At 43.7% G+C, this 18,847-nt stretch overlaps 1 protein-coding gene across 4 annotated transcripts in view; it reads left to right on the forward strand.

The window, feature by feature from the left end:
- The window catches only part of CRIM1 (cysteine rich transmembrane BMP regulator 1), a 187,734-nt gene that overhangs the window by 91,021 nt on the left and 77,866 nt on the right, over nt 1–18,847 (forward strand). For all 4 annotated transcript variants that reach the window (XM_019647786.1, XM_019647789.1, XM_019647787.1 and 1 more), the window contains one exon: nt 13,347–13,468. In XM_019647786.1, coding sequence (XP_019503331.1) covers nt 13,347–13,468 — 122 coding nt within the window. The remainder of the gene's footprint in view (nt 1–13,346; nt 13,469–18,847) is intronic.

Below are 18,847 nucleotides of genomic sequence, written 5' to 3' on the forward strand. Positions count from 1 at the left end.
CCGAAATTGACTCATACCGGATGAGGCCAACAGAATGGAATCTTTGGCAGGCTGTCCCTTCCCCTCAGAAGCGCTTGAGTTTAATGAAAATTAGTCTAACCACAGGCTTTTTTCTCAGTTAAGTGGCAAAGACTCACGGGGGGACCTCATGGAAGACAAAGAAACTGGGCTTGGGATGGGAATGGTGGTAAATAAACTATAGTACATGCTTGAAGAAACTCAACACCTTACAAATATCACCACTGCCAGTTTCAAAAAAGTTCCAGACCTTTGGCAGGTGACAAGAAGGGCACACACACAAACAGAGTGATCTGCCTTCAAGAAAAGTATCGATTAATAGACTGACTTTCTACCAAATAATGAAAACTGAATTTAAGAAAAAGCTATAAAGTCATGTGCCAGCCCTAAGTCCAAACTAAGAAACGAAGGACCTCAAAAGGCACGCACACAGAATAACTCATGATCATTTTTCTTACCACTCCCTATTTACCTATAGATTCAAATCTTGGAATCAAACAGCTCCCATCGTACTGAGAACTCAACAGATTTTCTTATTTCTCTGATCCAATAACGTCTGAGTAATCCATTCGCTTCTGAGTAATAGTCTTGGCGTGACAGTGTCAGTGGTCCCTTAACTTTCTGTTTGGTAATGTATTTACGTTCAAGTGGTTGAGCTTTCCAGAGCTCCTTAGTCAACTCTTATCTCCAGAGCCTCAGCCCATCATTTTGCAGGTGGAAGCCTTTAGGGGGGTGTTAGGGGGCGGGAGGGTTAGGTGGGAGGATTACACAAAGGTCAGGAACACAGGCACATCCACCCAACTAGACACGTATGTCAAAGCCTGCAACTTCCTGAGGGTGGCTTGGAACTGAGAAGTTCCTTCTCGTAGCTCAGGGAGCATTCCTTAGCTCTTTGAGACAGTGCTACATTCTTGGCATCATCAAATAATACTTATTGTAGACCCTTATGCGTTTAACATTGTGCTAGGTAATGAAGTTGCTTGTATAATGCCTACTTAAATAGCCAGTGGAAATCGTTCCTGAATATGCATTTTCAAAAGGACATTATCAAGTAAGAGCCTTGTAATTAATTATCATGTTCATCTGTTCCCGAGACACTGTCTCAAAGAAGATGGCACTTGATAACAGATTTAGCATTTATTTTTAAAGATTAGTCTGTTAGTAGACACATGTCTCTAATTCAGTTCACTTTTTGATTGTTTCCTGTAATTTGGATAATTTATCCAGCTGCTTTTGGGGAATGAATAAAATTAAATTATACAATATGTAAACTATGTATTAGCATAGTGCAGATATAAAACATTTCTAAGTCTTGACATGCTATCATGGTAGCATTCTCTCTGTTTTTAAACACATGCAGAAAAAATTTGGAAATGTATTTGAAGCCCTTCTTTCTTAACTAAGAAAAGAACATCTTTCTGTTGCCCTCTGTCACAGTAATTTTTGGCCCAAAAGAGCAAGTCAACTCATAACTAAAAAAGCCAGCGTCTATATTAAACTCTGATGTTTTTTTGAAACAAAATAATTGTAGGAATTCCATGTTGTTTTTGGACATATCCCCAGATTGAAAAAAAATAGCTTTCCTAGAAGTAAAGCCCTTGCCCACTAGAGATGAACTATCTCCCCAGTAGAGACTATAATTTGTCAATAACTCACTTCATATGTGGAAGCCCTGCACTTCCTGTACTTGTGCCGTATGTCTTTTATGTTTCACCATGAACTTGACCAGTATGTCGTCTTATTTTATATTTGCTTCAGTCCTGAAACAAAGCTCAAGGCTCTCAGTCAGTAGCTTTCAGTGGCTTAGAGTTTGGTCTGCGTGGGCCCGGCCATCACCAAACACAAAATGCATGGCCCTCTGACTGTCACTGAAAGACAGGGACACAACTGAATGCCATTAAATGTTCAATAAAGTTGACAAGCAGAGCCCACCACATGGATGATATTGGACCTTGGGGGCTTTCCCCACCCACCCTCATTGGTATAATCATCCTCATGACACAGGCAAACAGGACAAGCGCTCCAGACAGTACAGCAGAAATGTTTTGTGAAGTTGTTTGCACCACGAATAAGCAATCTAAAATGTTAACATCGTACCTCTTCTGGAAATGCCAAAAGCAACCCCACATTTCAGGGAATATATTTTACTCTTCATTTGTACCTTTACATTATATGTAAGTGACAGGGCTTCTCATTGATTTGTAGACACAGTTTGAAGAGGGTTTGGGGTTATTATTACCCAGTATACATTTAACTGCTGATCTGACACCCTGGAGGTGGAGACAGCTAGTTTCTCTTGGACTTAATGCTCCGTTAGTCTGTATCACACAGACAAATGCATTTTAAATGACCCTTTCCTGACTTTGCCTTTGTTTGAAAAGGAAATCAGTTGTATGTCATAGCTCTTGTGATGAGATGCTGAAGTGCGTTGACTTCCAGAGCGAGATCATGGGTTCTTGATGGTTGTTATGATGCTTCCTAAGACAATAGGTTTTGTACTTTCTGAGGAGAGGGATGCACCTTACATATCTCTTGTCTCTTCAGTGCCTAGCACAGGTAAATATTCAATAAATGCTTTTAATTAAATTTCTAGTTAATCTGTGGCAACTCCTAGCATCAGAACTCTATAGTGTTTTTGATCTGTTCAGGAAACAGATATTTGAGTGTCTATCATGTGCTGGGTGTTGTGCTACCCTGGTGTGAATAGTCGCTGATTTCAGGGAGCTTACGCGCTAAAGGGAAGGCAAATGTAGAAATCATTGCCGTTTAAAGTGCTACATGCTTCAGTAGATGTGTGCAAGAAAAGAAAGTAAACTCACAGAGCAAAGAGATAATGATTTGGATTTGGAAAATTTCTAGATTTGACTTTTGAACTGAGTTGTTAAGAATGAGTCAGAGTTCACCAGATAGAGAAAGAGAAAAGAGCATTCTAGGCTATTGTGGTCATTGATTTAAATTTCTAATGTGTCCTGCAGCTTAAAACATTAGCACTAATCCTACCTGCCTTTATGATTTAAGAAGAATAGGATTCATGATAGTGTTGGTTTTCTCCTTAGATAAACACCCCCTTTGCAAGACTATGTTGCTTGTTTGAGATGTTTTATTTTTTATTGTTTTCAGTGAAAGGTGCTCCTTAGTGTGATGTGCAAGACCCGTTATTACCCATCCTTGGCTTGCCTCACTTAGCTACGTCCCCTATGTCTCGTAAGTCCCCCCACAATGTCCCTTGTCCCCATCCCAGCACATAAGGTGCTACTGGTGGACTGAACCATTTGCTCCCACCTAAACGCACCGTATTCTTTCTTGCCTCTGTAAATTCGAGTAGGTTCTTCCCATTTCCTGGAATGTCCTTCCCTCCACCCCCACTGCCTCGCACTGTGAAGTGGGCACTTCACAATCCATGTCCACTCACACCACTACACACACACACACACACACACACACACACTCACACTCACACTCACACACACACACACACACACATCCCAACACCAACTGCTTACCTTTGCGCCTCTAGTCAGAAAAGCATCATGGGGGACATGTTGATCCTTGGGCATGAGGGAAGGTCTGTTAGTCACACGAGGGGCTTCAGGGGCGCTCTTTTCCTCAGCAGCGTGGGCATCAATCAGCACAGAGGAAGTAAGTGGTTCAAATCACAATTTGCAATTGGCAGCCTTGGGGCTGAATTTGACCCCAAGACACGTTTTCTTTGATTTGCCTTTGTGTGTGTGTGCCATCTTTAAATTAGTCATCAACATTTAAAAACGGGAGGCTTCACATGAAAATCCGGCTCCTCTTGAGCATTTGGAAGGTATAGCAACATTGACAGTGCGTTCCTACACAGAAGGAGAAGTGAAGCCCCCTCCGAGGGCCAAGGCCCTCTTGAGTTGTCTGTAGTATCTCTGTACTCTTTCAGGATTCCTGCCCGACTCCTGAAGACATCTAGGTTTGCCATCCCTGAGTTGAACTAACTTTGGGTTGGGGTCAAGGGACCAGATATGAATGGAGGTTAAAAGGGCAGGAAGTTCAAAGGCGTCATGAAGATGGTGGTTGAGACAGAACACCATGGGTTTGGGGCTGTGTTGTGAAGGAGGTATAAACTGCCGAGGCCTGGGCTGAGGACAAGAGGGGAAAGACCTGGGGAGTGGACGTCTCAGTGAGGTTGGAGAGTCAGTGAGGTGGGAGCATGGGCATGAGAGGACTGGAAGGGTGAGCCATTGCGATCAGCGAGTAGTATGTTTGACTTAAGAAATTTTAGAGCCATAGGATTAAGTGGCTGAAGTGGAGGGATCACTGGATTCCAGGATCCTGGATCCAAAAGATCAAGTGAGGTCAGGATGGGGAAAATGCTTTGGCCGCATAGACACTGAAGCCTTCCCAATTATAATTCCATAAAATAGCTAATAGGTGTTGAGTGCTTCTGTGCTCCAGGCACTATTCTAGGTGCTTTTTTATATATCAGCTTATTTAATGCACATAGCCATCCTATGAGATATGGGTACTTGAACTATCCCCAATTTACATATCGTACAGTTGACTTTAGAGAGATGATGTAACTTGCCCAAGGTCATATAGCTCGTAAGTGGCCAGATCTCAAGCCTGAAACTGATGTTAGAGTGCATTCTCTGAAAGTCTACCCTCTGAAAGGCAATGGATGGAAATCAAAGCCCCAGAGAAGGAGGGCTTCCATGAGAGAGGAAAGCAACAGCGTGTGGCTAGCCAGAGGTCAGCTTGGAAAATGTTGCCCTCCCTTCCAGCCCAGGTGAATCTGAGTGTGGGGCCATTTGCAGTCTCACTGGAGGTGGTTGCAAGGAAATCGTGTTTTCAGGGTGAGCCAGTCAAGTGTGAGGACAGATTGGAGTGGTGCACTTCGTGATGATGGTCAGTTTCTCTGCAGAGGAAAGGCTGGGAGGGCCGCATGGAAGGATGAGTCCCTGGGAAGCAGAGCAGAACCCTGTGGGGATGCACATTCCCTCGGGGAGAGGAGACCAGAGGATCTTGCACTTTTCACTGATGACAAGGATGAGAGGCCTGGGAACTGACAGCTCTCTTGGATCCAAGTGGACACATGCTTAAAGTGGTCTGTTTCAGCGCCAGCTCAGGCCCCAGTTGGCCCTGGAGGAGGCTTAGCAGCCCAGGCAGCCCAGTGCACCACTCAGATCTGTTACTCAGGTTTTCAAGTAGAAGGTTAGTCCTGCTGGCATTGTTACTTGCTTTTCACCAGCCCCAGGGAGAGGATAGAATAGTCCACATCCCACTGCATGCTCATTTGTGATTACTTATTAGACACCTTCCTAAACTAAACATCCTAAACTGAGAGCCAGGCCCCTGTGTATCCCCAGCCCCCACCCAGCCTAGTGCCGTACCGCATGTGCACACTCGGCAAACAGGCATGAAATAATAGCATGTTTGTGCATAAACTGAACAGGACCCAAAGCATGCATTTCTAATGCCGTCGACAATTCTGGCTCTGAAATGGGAAGACCTTATGTTGCTATATTAAAACTTACTCCTCCTCCTTCCCGGAGTGCAAAAGTGCCAGTTTCCTCTTTTGCTCACTTCTCCTGACTGGTTCTCTGTGCATCTCTCACTCCTGTCCCCTCCCCTCTTCACTCTCCAAGGCCATCCTGCCCACCACAAAAGCCAATGCCAAGTGTCTCTGACTGACTTGTTATTGGATTGTTGGGCTGAACTGTGTGAGGTTCGGGCCAGATTGCAGTTGTCACATTTTCAGCAGGGTCCTTGGGCCCTGGTGTTTCTGTGTCTCCGGTCTTCCTGCTGCCAGCATTGCGTCCCTTGGGGATGTCCCCAGCTCTCTTCACCAGCCAATCATATCGAGGTGGTAGTGCGTGTCCGATGCCACTGCTTTCTCTGCACCATACTTACTTCCTGTTCCAGAAGATAATTTTATAAATTGTATAGGAACCACATGGCCTCACCACTTCTGTGTCCCTACAATTTGTACCGCTTTTTCTTTTAACTTAGCACCTTAAATTTCCTGAGCCACATGCCAGCCTTGAGGAGGGAGCCGTCATCACCTGACTCTTGAGAAAGCTACAAAGAGGAAAGCTATAATGACCACTTTATTAAGGGCTTACAATGGACTTTATTCTGATTACTAATATTAGGAAATGTAAAGGAATATGTCACCTAGTAGCCCTCAGTTTATACCTTTCCTGTATTGGAGCATATTCTTAAATTGCTCCCCCCAGGAAGAGAAAATAAATATATAAATAAATAACGTAACAACAGAAACAAACAAATGCAGAGCGATTTTGCTACTGTCGGCGGACGTGAAGAATGAGCCATTTCTGGTTGTACAGGTCACAGCTCACTGTGAAAAAGGGAGCGATGGCTGCTGGAAGGAAGTGTGCCATCCTCAGACTGGGCTGTGGGCTTGCTGTGCTAATGCACATGTTTCCCTGCCCGGGTGGGGGAAATGCCAGGAGATAAGGAGGAGGAACCAGCTTGAGGAAGGGCAAAGGAGGGGTGACTTAGAGAGTGGTAAATCTCTCGTGGTGGGACATGAGAGCATGTCCCTAAGAAGCTTCCACAGGGAGGCGTACAGGTTCCCATAGGATAGTCGGACCCTCGGGTGGGAAACCTCTTTCTTTCTGGATGTGTTATTTTCTGCCTGTTTTTTTTAAAAAAGTTATACACAACCCTAGAAAGATTTAAGAAATGTAATTAGTAGAAAGATAGTGCAGCAGATTTAATTAAAGTCGAAGTTACTTTTTATAGAATAGGAATTTTGTATGTGTCATTATAATTTCTGTTCCTGACAGCTGTTTCACTAATACCTTGTGTGGAATCCTAGTAGTACAAGTACTTTGCCCTTTTAATGCCTCGTTTATCCTTGTTTCCTGACGAAAGGGAGACGACCTCCCTCCTACCTATAAAGAGTAGTTTTTGATTTATAGACAATGCTTCTCCCCTGGTGAAGGGCTCAGGCACTCGGCTCAGATGTGGAATAAACCCACTATTGGGAGCTATCCTTCGCCGAGGGTCTCACTGAGTTGTTTTCCCACCAGGATATGGGCAGGGATGTGGGTCTGCTTGGGGAAGATGAGGAGTGTGACCGTTGGCTGCTTCCAGATGTCGGCTTCTGCAGGCGTTTGTTATAGGGGAATGTTGGGATAACATTTCCCCTCAGCTCTGTGTGGCACCCACCACAGGGGCACATTCCAGGGGCACTCTGCTTTGCCACATGGCATGGGAGTGGCGAAGAGGACCCCTGTCCCCACGGCCTCCTCTGGCAACCCCTGCAGTCCATCCTTGACAGTTTCTCTAGTCATTCTGGCGAAGCCGACTATTGACGCCCCCACTGAGTTATGAAGCCATAACTTAGTTACAAAGATAAGCCTCATGATATGGAGACACCGGTATCGGGCACAGTGTTTCTTCTCCTGCATTGCTCAGTCGTTAGTAGGAAAGACAAAGAGTTGTGGATGTCTAAGTATTCTCCCCTTCCAAAAAAAATAATCACCAAGAAAGCTTCAGAGAGAAGGCCCACCTCGAGCTGGGTCTGAAGGTTAGGTGCTCGGCGAGGAGGAGGAGAAGGGATGAGATTGTGATGTGCCCGCAGGGGCAGAGTGCAGGCCACTGAGCAGCAGCAGGCAGGGATGAGCCAGGGTCCGACCGTGCAGTGATGGGAATGGGCACGGCAGTCACAGAATCATGGAATTTAGTAGTTAGAACAAATCCTTTTATGATCCACCAACTCATTTCCTGGATGAGAAAACAGTGTCCCAAAGTTTAAGTGGCTTGCAGGAGTGATCACACATTTTCTGGTGGATGATTGTATTGGATCTTAAAAAAAGTTGTTATTTTCCTTCATTCCACGTGTCTGTCTCTCCTAAGCAGCCATAGTCAGGCAGGAAGGAGTCTTTGTAATTGATTGAGGGCAAGTGCTGCTCATCATCATTCTTATTAAAATGTTGAAACTCGTTGTACTTGGCTTTCTCCAGTGGAAAGTGCAAGTTAAAGTGGCCACTGAGACCCTGTATTCCGGGGGCAAGTTTCTCAGAAAGTGAGTCCCAGATTCCCTTCCCTGGAATTTCCTGGAAAGCGTATTATGCAGGCAGATTGTGGAGCCCTGCCCCAGACTTGCAGAAAAATAATCTTGTACTTAGCACCCTGGAATCTGCATTCTAGACAAGTTCCATCGTCTTTCCCCCCACACACTGATTTTCTAAAGCACTGCACCTATTAGCTCTCGGTCTAAAATTTATAAAAATAAGAATTATAAAAACTGCATGGTCTAGCCTCTGATTGACTAGCCATGAAAAAAGTTTATTCCATATTATTGTTTGGATGCCTTCCTTTATCATTCCTTTTTCCGTTTACAAGACAAATAAGACATGCCCCCTGCGCTAGAGCAATTCACAGGCGCGCCAGTGGGATTTTGGTTTTGTAGGCTAAGCAAGCGTCCTCCCAGGGTTTGGTGCCCTTGTGTACTAGTCAAGGTCAGAGGAGGGAACATGAACCCTGGTTGCTTTTTGATCAGAGAAGGCCTCATCGGGTGGGGGGTTTTCAGGCTGTGTGGGATTCGCCAGGGGCGAAAGAGAGACAGGGATTTGAGGTGGAGTGGACATCTGAGCTGTGGCACCGAGTGCTAAGGGGCAGGGGCGGGTGGATTTCGTGGATGGCAGAGTGCCATGGCTGCTCATCTGCGGGGCGTATGGAGGAACCGGTAGAATTGTGGAAGCGAAAAGATAGGGAGAGGCCGGACTGGACGCACCTTAGGAGCTGTGCCAGGACGCTCGCCTCTGGCCGGCCTGGGATGCTCTGTGCAGTCCAGGAAGCAAGCGACCTGAAGGGAAAGCGGAAGGAGGCTCTGTCTGCCTTTCCACCAGCAGACCCAGCCGGCGTGGGCCTCCTAAGGAGCCGAGTGCCCTCTAGGGGTTTAGATGATTTCCGCGTGGCGTTCATCATTGTACTCAGGCACGCGGAGGCCCACTAAGCTGAATTCATTACCTCCTTGGGAGAAGAAAGACAGCTGAACCAGCCCACCTGGCTGCAGCTGTGGTTACATTATGCAAACATTTATTAATATGCTACCTTAATTGATCATTATCTTAATACTGAGGATAACATTAGAGGTTTGATTTTTCTGGCAGATTGCGAATACAGGTTGCTTCTTGTTGAAAGTTTAAAAGACCTTAGCCCATGTATCGTATGATTCTATTTATATGAACTGCCCCGAACAGGCAGATCCATAGCGACAGAACATAGATTAGTGGGTGCCGGGGGCTGGGGGAGGAAGGAAGGAGAAGACAGGGTTTCTTTTTGAGGTGATGAAAATGTTCTAAAATTAGGTAGTGATGGTTGCCCAACCCTGTGAACATAAAAGCACTGAATTGTGCACTTAAAGAGGGTGAATTTTAGGATATGTGAGCTATTGCTCAATAAAGCTGGGGTTTTTTTGTTTTGTTTTTTTTTTAATAAAAACATTTAAAAGCTCTCGGCACTTCTGTTTCAAGGGATCATGTAAATAGCTCTGCCTTAAGTACTCTTTTTCTTTGAGTTAATATAAAAGTCTCAGTGCTTTCTCACCTTCTTTTGATTTTATTTTGTTTAGTTAATATTATCCCTTTTTGTTCATTTCCAGTTCTGTTTCATTTAAGAAGTATTTATTTAATAACGAACTATACACAATAAATACAAAGAGAGCTTGTGGAGGAATGAGTGAGGACTCAAGTCCCCACAGAACAATGAGAGAAGGGCCTTAAGAAAAGTATGGTATTGGGGGTTTCAGAGAGGAGCTGTTATTTGAGGTTGGTCTAGAAAAACAGATGGTATCTAGATAGACAGCTGGAGATGAGGGCTGCGGGAGGCATGTTCAGGAGGGAGTAGGGTGAGCAGTGCAAAGACAGCCACGCGAGGGCTTGTTTGGGGAACAGAATGTGACTGTAGCATAAGGAAAATGAAGGGAAGTACTGAGAGAGAGAATTGGAAAAATGGTAGATGGACCTGAGAGTGTTGAATGCTAGGCTGAGAAAATGGTCAGTTAAGGGAGGAGTAGTGGAGTATTTTTGACTGTGGAAGTACAGGAACTGAGCCGTAGGATGAATATGGCGTAAGTTGGGAGAAGGAGAGACTTGAGTGAGTGGGGACCACGTCAGGGCTGAGAATGGAGGGACGGAGGATTTCAGAAGTGATGGAGAAGTGGTGACATCCATTGAATAAGCATCTCGAGATCTCCTCCTCATGTTAGTCTGCTTCCCCTGCCACTCATCCATGTTCTCTCCATTCTTTTGCTTGCTTTTTATCCAGACATCCGGGTAAACAGGAGGAAGGTCGGGAAGGGGGTCGTGGGTTGGGGGCAGGGGGGATGGCAGAAAAAGAACAGAAATGAAGACAAAAAGGTGGTGAGAACAAGTTATAGTCTGCACTCTTCAGTTCTGTAATTCAGCATGTCCTCTTAGTGACTTGATAGAAGAAAATCTAGCTCTTCTAGTGAAAAATACAGGATAGGAAATTCTCTTTCATTTCAGATCAGTTGATGAAGCTGTATGCCTCACTGTTCTCATCTGTAAAAGGGAAGAAGACTCACTTCTGGTGTTGGTAAACCAGAGAATCTAGAATGATTTTATTAAAGACTTTTTAAAAAATACATTGAACTCACCAAATTTGTAGACGTAGTATAATTAACTCAGCATATAAGGGCCATGTTGGGGGGAGTCCCACGTTTGTTACCTGACAGAGTGAGTGTAGACATAGCTAGCAGAACATAACTCAGAGGAGTTGTATCATGTTGAACTGCGTGAAACTGCTATTTGACTATTTTTGACCTGCAAAACATGGCAGTTTCATAAAGTTTCAACCCAATAGATAGTCACTTGATAGATACCTGACGTGAGCCGAGATTTTCACTTTTTCTGGCTCCTTCATATGTTCCTTCTTTATTAAGATGCTAACAGTCTTTCAAATCTGCTGACCTCGGGCTCAGAGGAAGCGGTTAGAAGTCGAAAGATGGCAGCAGGTCATGAGGGTTTGCCGAGGGAGATGCAGAGAAGAGGAGAGATGTGGGGAGGGGTCCAGCCAGCAGAAACCAGGCCCTTCACATCTGGGGCTCTTTAATATGTAATCATTCTGCTTTGGAAGTAAGACTTCAGCATAAAGGGCTCTTCTCTCTCTGCGTGGGTTGATAAGCAGTTGTATACAGTTTGAGGACTTTTGCAGCATGCTGGGACAACCTATATGGGTCTCTAGGAAAACAAGATATTGGAACATTAAGAAATAGGTCCAATGTAAAAGGGGAAAAGCAGACTTAGGGCGACTTAGTTATAGTTTCCAGGTTGGCATGAATTCTGACAGCCTAGCCGAGAGCCTGGCACACGAGGGCACATGCATGTTCAGTGAAGGGTTGAAGGACAACACCTGAAGAGGTATTTTTTGGTCGTTTGTATGTTCTTTGGTGTTTAAATTAGAATGACTCCCTGGAACATATCAGTAGGCAAGAATGTGAATCCCAGAATCTGTGGAAGAAAAGGTTAGTCAGCTGTTTTGGAGGATGCTTTCATTATAATCGCATCCAGATATTGGGATCAGCGTGTGGCCTCTGAATACTTACAGTGTCAATTGCAATAAATGTGAACAGTATATTGCCACTGTAATATCACCGTGTTATGATTATGTGCTTAATACTGCAGTAGCTGGGCACATAAAAATGAGAGACTACAGGACAACCTTACTTGGGACTAAAAGCCTAGTTCATATTTACTCAGCTCTAAAAGGTGATTGTCCTATAGGAATACAGATTATTAATTGAGAGCTCCCAGCTCTGCTCACAGAAAACAAGCAAACATTTATTTTAAACCACGGGCAGAAATACCACTGCAGCAAAACCTTAATTATCTAACACCCTCTTCTAGGAATCCAATATAACCATCACCCCACATGGAAGAAGCCTGAGAGGGTGGCCTTGGGGGAGGTCACTCACACCTTTCCAGTGGCCTCAACGATCTTTGGTGCAAATTGTAACTTAAATTCGTTTCTCTTTTAGTTTCTGCAGTTAACTATAAAGGTGATTAAACCTCTGGACCTGATTATTGCAGTTCTTATGGACCACAAGCATATTTTAGTTTATTTATGATCCAAAGAACATACCCCAACAAAACAATCGCTTAAATAAGAAGAGGGGATACAACAGAATTAATGAATGTGTGACTAGTTCTTCCCTGCTGGGGATGTTACCTTGCCCTGCTTGTGACCCCCACTGTACATAAATACCCACGTAATTCCTGCAAGGATGTCTCCTTTCAAGAAGCCTTCCTTTCACTCCTGTCAACCTGGGGACTCCCTTAGTCATCTTCTCCACCCTCTGAGGACACAGAGGGACACTTCTGACACTTCTGTCCCCGGGGAGTCCCAGAGCGGGAGTCTGACTGCTCCTTCCTAGTATTACATTTCCATCCTGACATTCTGCTGCCCTGAGCTGCTCATTTCCTGCCTCCTATTTCATTCTAACAGATCAAGCCCCCGAGTTAACAGCATTTTTTCCTCCTCTTATTTTCCTACGGTTAGGCAGGTTTCACAGCAGAGTTGAAGTTAAGGGTGAGAACCATGGAACACCTCATCCTTGCATGGAGAGAGAAATCCACATACGTAGCTTAGAAAGCCCCCAAATTAAGACTTTCATTTTCCAAAACGCTGTCATAAAGTCCACTGACTAAAGCTCATACACTTATAAAGAACCCCTCAGCCTTCAATCAGAGTCTGTTTCTTCCATATACACAATTATAAATTCATTAATGTGGATCAAGATGAGAGTGCTACTAGACACAACCACACACACACAGACAGAGAGAGAGAGAGAGAGAGAGAGAGAGAGAGAGAGAGACTATAAAATGCTAAGAACTTAATAGTTGAAAGAAGAGTCAGAAAACATATCACTGAAAAACACCTAGAGTTCTGCAACATGGGCCCACTGAACTCAGGACACTCTGTGGCAGCCCACGCAAGCGTCATTGAATTATGGAATAACATAATAATGTATGTGTACAGAAACGGCCCTGAGTCATCAAGAAAACGTTATGTTCAATACTGGTCTATTAAGTAAGAAATAAAGTAATGCCTTTTAGGAATATTTCTGTCAAATGGTTAAAATTTAAAATCTGGGTGTGTATTAGGAAGATGAGCCTAAGTTATGTGGAATACACATTATGTTAGGGAATCCCCCTCCCCCGCCCCCATTCCCCAGTGACACCAGAAAAACAGGACAGTGTCATAGAGTGGAGTTAGTTTGCCACAGCCACTTTGTGGTCTCCCGACTTCTATGTTGTTGTTTATTCATGGGGTTTTCCTTCCCTTTTCTTTGGTTTCAGATGCGAGTGTCTCTCTGGCTTATGTGGTTTCCCCGTGTGTGAGGTGGGATCCACTCCCCGCATAGTCTCTCGTGGAGATGGGACACCTGGAAAGTGCTGTGATGTCTTTGAATGTGTTAATGGTACGTGGGGTTTCTCTTGTTCTCAGCGAGTGTACATTGTGCAGGAGGAGGAGGAGGAGGAGGGGGGAGGGTTCAATCTAGCTGCTTCTGCCTTTTATAAGGCAGGGAATGGACTCAGGGACTTGAGGAAACTCAGAAAGGTTGGCTTACAATCCCACAGTGCAGTAAAGGCAGTTAGGGAATCATCCATCCATCAGAAAGAGAATGTTAGAAACATAATAGCAGATGGCGTGGAGCCGTCACATTCTGCTGTGTTTCAGTAGTCCAGCGATTTTAGGATCTGAAGAACAGGATCATGGAACCTACAATCATATTCCTTCTGCCATCCCCCCCGATCCCCTTGCTGTCACGAGGTAACCTATGGCATTCACACCGCATTGGAGCTGCCGCAATTTGACCCGGAAAAGACATTGTTCTTCTAAGTTTAGCATTTTCCGACTTAGAACACCTTTGACCAGTGCTTGGGCCTTATGACCATTGGCCTGCTTTCAGCTTGAGCCTTGTGGCTCAGAAAAAGGGCTCTCCAGTCACAAGATTCCTTCAAATAGAATCCACCTCCCCTTTTCACCTTTCATAAGAGGGCTTGGTGTTTGGTGACAGGTTGTTTATTGAGGTTTGCTGCTAGGAGGGCAGAGAACCCAAACCATGCCCCTCCATCAGAATTTTCAGAAGAAGAACACAGAATAAAACTTACGCAAGTGAGGTGTCACTAATTTTAGAGAGCATTATTTAGTCAATACCTAGACTCACTAGGAAAACGAAGATGGATTTGGACAAATACAACAAAATTATACAGAGACGTCCATAGTAACCGCTGCCTATAAGAAATTAGAGTTCGGAAGATTTTTTGCCCTCCTGTCAAGCCTCCCCTCCCCCGCAAGAAAATATATTACAGTTGAATCCTGTCTCATTGTGTCCTGTATGTTTTAGTCCAGTGGCCACATGTTGTTTTGTTTTGCTTTGAAGAAACGTTTGCTGGATGGCTTTGTGGTTAAGAGAGAACATAGACTGGAACCTGATGACCTCGGTTTGAAAATTGGTTCCTCCAGTTTCTAGCTGTGTAATTTGGGCATATTTTGGTCTCCTTGGGCCTCGGTTTCCACATTTGTAAAATGGAGTGAATAACAATAAACTAAATGAGGTTTTATATGCGAAGCACTTGGAATTGTACATCAAGCGCAAATAGTCTTATTATTTTGTATTCCCACCTCGTGTTCACATCCAAACACACTGTTCTGGGTATTCCAGGGTATAGAGAAGGTGAACTGAGCTTCCTGACTTAAAGACCTTAGGAATACAAGCACAGTGCAGAGAAGGTTCCATGTGCATAAATAAATGTCTTTTCAGTGCTTTTCCCCATCCACATTATCATCCAGCCAGTAGTAACGTCTGTTAAACACCAGCAAATGGCCAAGCAGACCTTTTTTCTCTGGTACCACTGCAGTTTAACTCGTTGTAGGTGATATTCTGTGAATATTCAACTCATACCACTTGAGACAGACATAGTCCTACCCTGGGCTCCCAGCATCTCAGATGTTCTTCCTCCTTACTCTGCAAGTAGTCTCATGTCTGTCTCATCCTAGAGTCTGAGCTGCCAGAGGACTGGAGGTCTGTCCTTGTGTCTGTGGATATTAGCGTATTGTCTGCCTCCCAGAGGGGGACCCAGGTTTTGTGGAGGCAGCAAGTGAGTGATCTGATTCATACCATCTTAGTTTCCTCCAGAGATGGCTATTTAACACTAGTCCATAGAGAGGTTGCTCTGGGAATCCTCCACCTTTTTCTTAAAGTGTAGGACTCTACACTTTAAACTTACGTCATTTGTCCCCTGGAAATACCACCTCTAGTAATAACAATTTGCTATTGTGTCCTCTGGGTGACAAAGAGGAGAGCTTCCTTCTTTGCTTACTCTTGGTTTTAGAAACCCAAGTGCCATGCCTTTCATATAAGGGTGTTCACTCTACATCTCACTCCAGTATGATGTGACTCAGACAGATAATAACGCACCCCCACCTCCGTGGCCTTGGATTAATCTTCAGAGCCTGCCCCTGTTTATAGTCTCACTTTTTATAGAGACCTGACCAGGAATAGGCCTCGCCATCTGCCATGAGAACATGTCGGGACAACAGACCACAGTCAGGGTTTCTGGTGGTGCCTCTTCCTGGCCACCATAAACTTGTTGGGTGATCTTTGCTTTATTTCTTGTCCTGGCTGTGCTGTCTCCATTACTGTATTAGTCATTCAGTTATAGATGAGACTAGAAACTGTAATACTGTACAGGTTTCATAATTTTGCAGAATACTGTTGAAAGACGTTCTGTCTCAAAGTCTGTATTTTACTTCTTTTGACATAGACATCCATACATACATGTACACACACCTGCCCTGCGCACACACACACACACACACACACACACACACACACACACATTATCATCACCTAGAAAAGCAGAGGGTGTGTGTGTGTGTGTGTGTGTGTGTGAAGCCTTGCTTATCCAAAAAGGATTTGAGTCAATTTTATAGTGAGAACAAATACAATAACACAGTGGTAAAATATCAGTGATAAAAGCGAATCAGAATCATAGAGTTGTGCATAAAAGTTGAAAGTGAAAAGCAGAAAGCAAGCGCCCACAGGTACGCAGGTCATAAGTGTCTTATCTGTGTAATTGCGGGAGTTAAACATCAAAGCAGGCTCCCAGCTTCCTGGCCATCAAAGTGAAAAGAGAAGTGGAGTCAGAGCCACAATGCTTATTTGCAGAAAAAAGCAGCCCACTGGACAGGGCAATACTCTTCTCATGTGGAAACTTAAGAAGAGCCGTGAATGATGCAGTAAATAATGCTCTCCGTTTCTTTACCACCAATGCTGCTTTCCCGTGGCTGCTCTCCTCAATACAAAGCAAACACAAAATATTAACGTGCTACTCAGTGAAAACAGTGCTCAGAGGTCAGTTTGACTCACAGCTAGAACCTAGATGCCTAGAGTATTGTCTCTTGATTTTGATAACTCCCCAACATGTAGGAAGAGATCTAGAAAGCCCAGTTCAGAGGACAGTGGGCTGAATGTGAACGTAACAAACGCCATGTGCAGAAACGGAGATTGCATGGCAGCACCCAGTTCCCAAGCTGCCAGGCAGATGATCTGGGTACTTATATTTTTAAGATACGTATTAAAGTGAAAACCCAAGATTAAAAAATGTGCACAGAGAATTTAAGAACTCCTGAGTTTTGAAAAACATTCACCTGGACGAATAGATGGAGAGAACATTCTCCATAAATGCAACTTTTCTTTGCAGTTTGGTTTGTTTTGGTGGAGCTTTGAGAGAGTTGCAAACCAGGCTGTGACAGTTTGTGACTGCATTCTCCGACAAGGGCTGAAGGCAGGCCTTGTGAGGTGTTGGTTGAGCGAGAACCCTGTTGTTTAGAAACTAAAGGAACAGATGGAATGATTGAGCTCCTTTTACATAAACTTAGAAGTCATCAAAATCACCACCTAGAAGTATGATCTTCACAGCAGTGCCTGACCTCCTTCAAAAAACGGTTCCGTGTCTGTTCCAGCCCACACAAAAGTTTTATCATCCGTCAGCTGGAGCTGTGCAACGGCCATTACTTATAGATGGGCGTGTGTTCTCCATTTTGTCCCAGTACACTCTGTTGTCTTACACTGGCCCACCTCTCTCATTCCTGCAGGCATTCGGGTTTGCAAGCTCAGGCATAGAATGTAAAAATGATCATTTGTTTTCTTAGATATGTCCGATGCATATGCACAAAAATCTAAATAAAATAGGACACTTTGATTTGAGTGTCGTAGTCAATAACTGACTCTTCTAGCATCAGACACTAACATGTAAAATGGATCAATCCCAGGAGAGCCGCACCCAAAATCACCTTGATCCTTGTGTAAAATTTTGGCATAGAAAACTCATACCCAAAGTCTGTTAATGAGAAAATTAGTACAAAAACATCTGAGAACCCATTGTCTACATAGTGATAATGTTCAGTTATGTTTCTAGGCACATGCTGTCTATTCCTACAGTAATAGAGAAAATACGCCACTTTGAAATACGGCATTTTGAAAGAAATATTCCACTTAATATGCATTTATTGAGCACCCATCCTGTTCCTGGGGTCTTATCAAGCTCATTTTGCTTAAAGGTGATACAGTGTTTTTCAATCCATTATAAATATCGTTCCCTTTCTCTTATCCTGAATAGTATTGGTGTACTGTGGTGGACACTCTCCCTCCCCATTTATAGAAAAGGTTTCTATCCATATACCCTGTCTTTGTAACTGTATCAGTTTGCTATGGACTTAATGGAGAAATTTTCCAATGTTTTTCAATCTGTCATACAGTTGTCTGTCTTTTGATATGTCTACCCACTTAGCATCCTGTACAGCTCACCCCTCAATGAAAAGAGAGCAGAGGCAAGATTTTAGCCATTTTCTACTGGGAGAATGAAGAGAAAAAGCAACAGAACTGTATCTATTTAGGTATCTTCACATCTGATACGAAGTTCTACATTTTAGCCTTTTCCTTCATTAAAATTATACACCTAGCACCATCGGCCAATCAGTGTAATTTGGCAGACAGTAGAGGTTATTAACAGTCTATACTATCAGGCTCTTTTTCAGGAGTTCTGGACTATATTAAAGACAGAGGAGACGATTCCAGAACTTAGAAATATAAAATTTAAATGGGCAGGCACAGAACACATAAAAAAAAACACTGAAAAGATACTTTTGTGCATTTCTGCATTGAAAGTACAAGTTATATAGTAAATTATTTCTTCGTAATATTTTTCTTTTCCACATTCTTTTAAATTGTCCTCTTGGGGAGGTAGTGATAATCTCCATGCTTTTCTGAGATTCACATCCGTCCCCAACAGGTGAAGGAGTAATTGGTTGTTGCTCCTCAGAGACCACTGCCAGCCTTGGTATTATGCACTTTTCTGAAGACCCTCTATAAATTTCTCTGAGCATCAAACAGGAATTTCATTATGTTGTGCGATTTTTTTTTCCTTTTTAATCCTAAAGAATTCATTGTGTTTTCTAGGCCATGCTTTTTGAGACTCTCCGTCTCTCTAAATTCTACTTCGTTGTGTGTGCTCTGCGCCTTAGCTAATGAAACCTGACTGCCCTGGTCCTCACATCAGTCCCATCCACTTCCTCCCAAGCTTCTGCACATCCCACCATGAAAACAAGCTCATCTGGAGCAGTTTTATCATAACCGGGATCTTCCCTCCTGACTTCTTCAGATCTTTCACCAACATTTGTGGCTTCACCCAGATGGTAGATGTGGTTGGTTAATGCAACTAAGTAATTCATGTTGATGGGCTCATAAAAATTTTTTCTTCACTTTGGATGCTCAGCGTTTTGTTACAGTGTT

This window comes from Hipposideros armiger, unplaced genomic scaffold, assembly GCF_001890085.2.
Source record: "Hipposideros armiger isolate ML-2016 unplaced genomic scaffold, ASM189008v1 scaffold_116, whole genome shotgun sequence".
Lineage (NCBI taxonomy): Eukaryota > Metazoa > Chordata > Mammalia > Chiroptera > Hipposideridae > Hipposideros > Hipposideros armiger.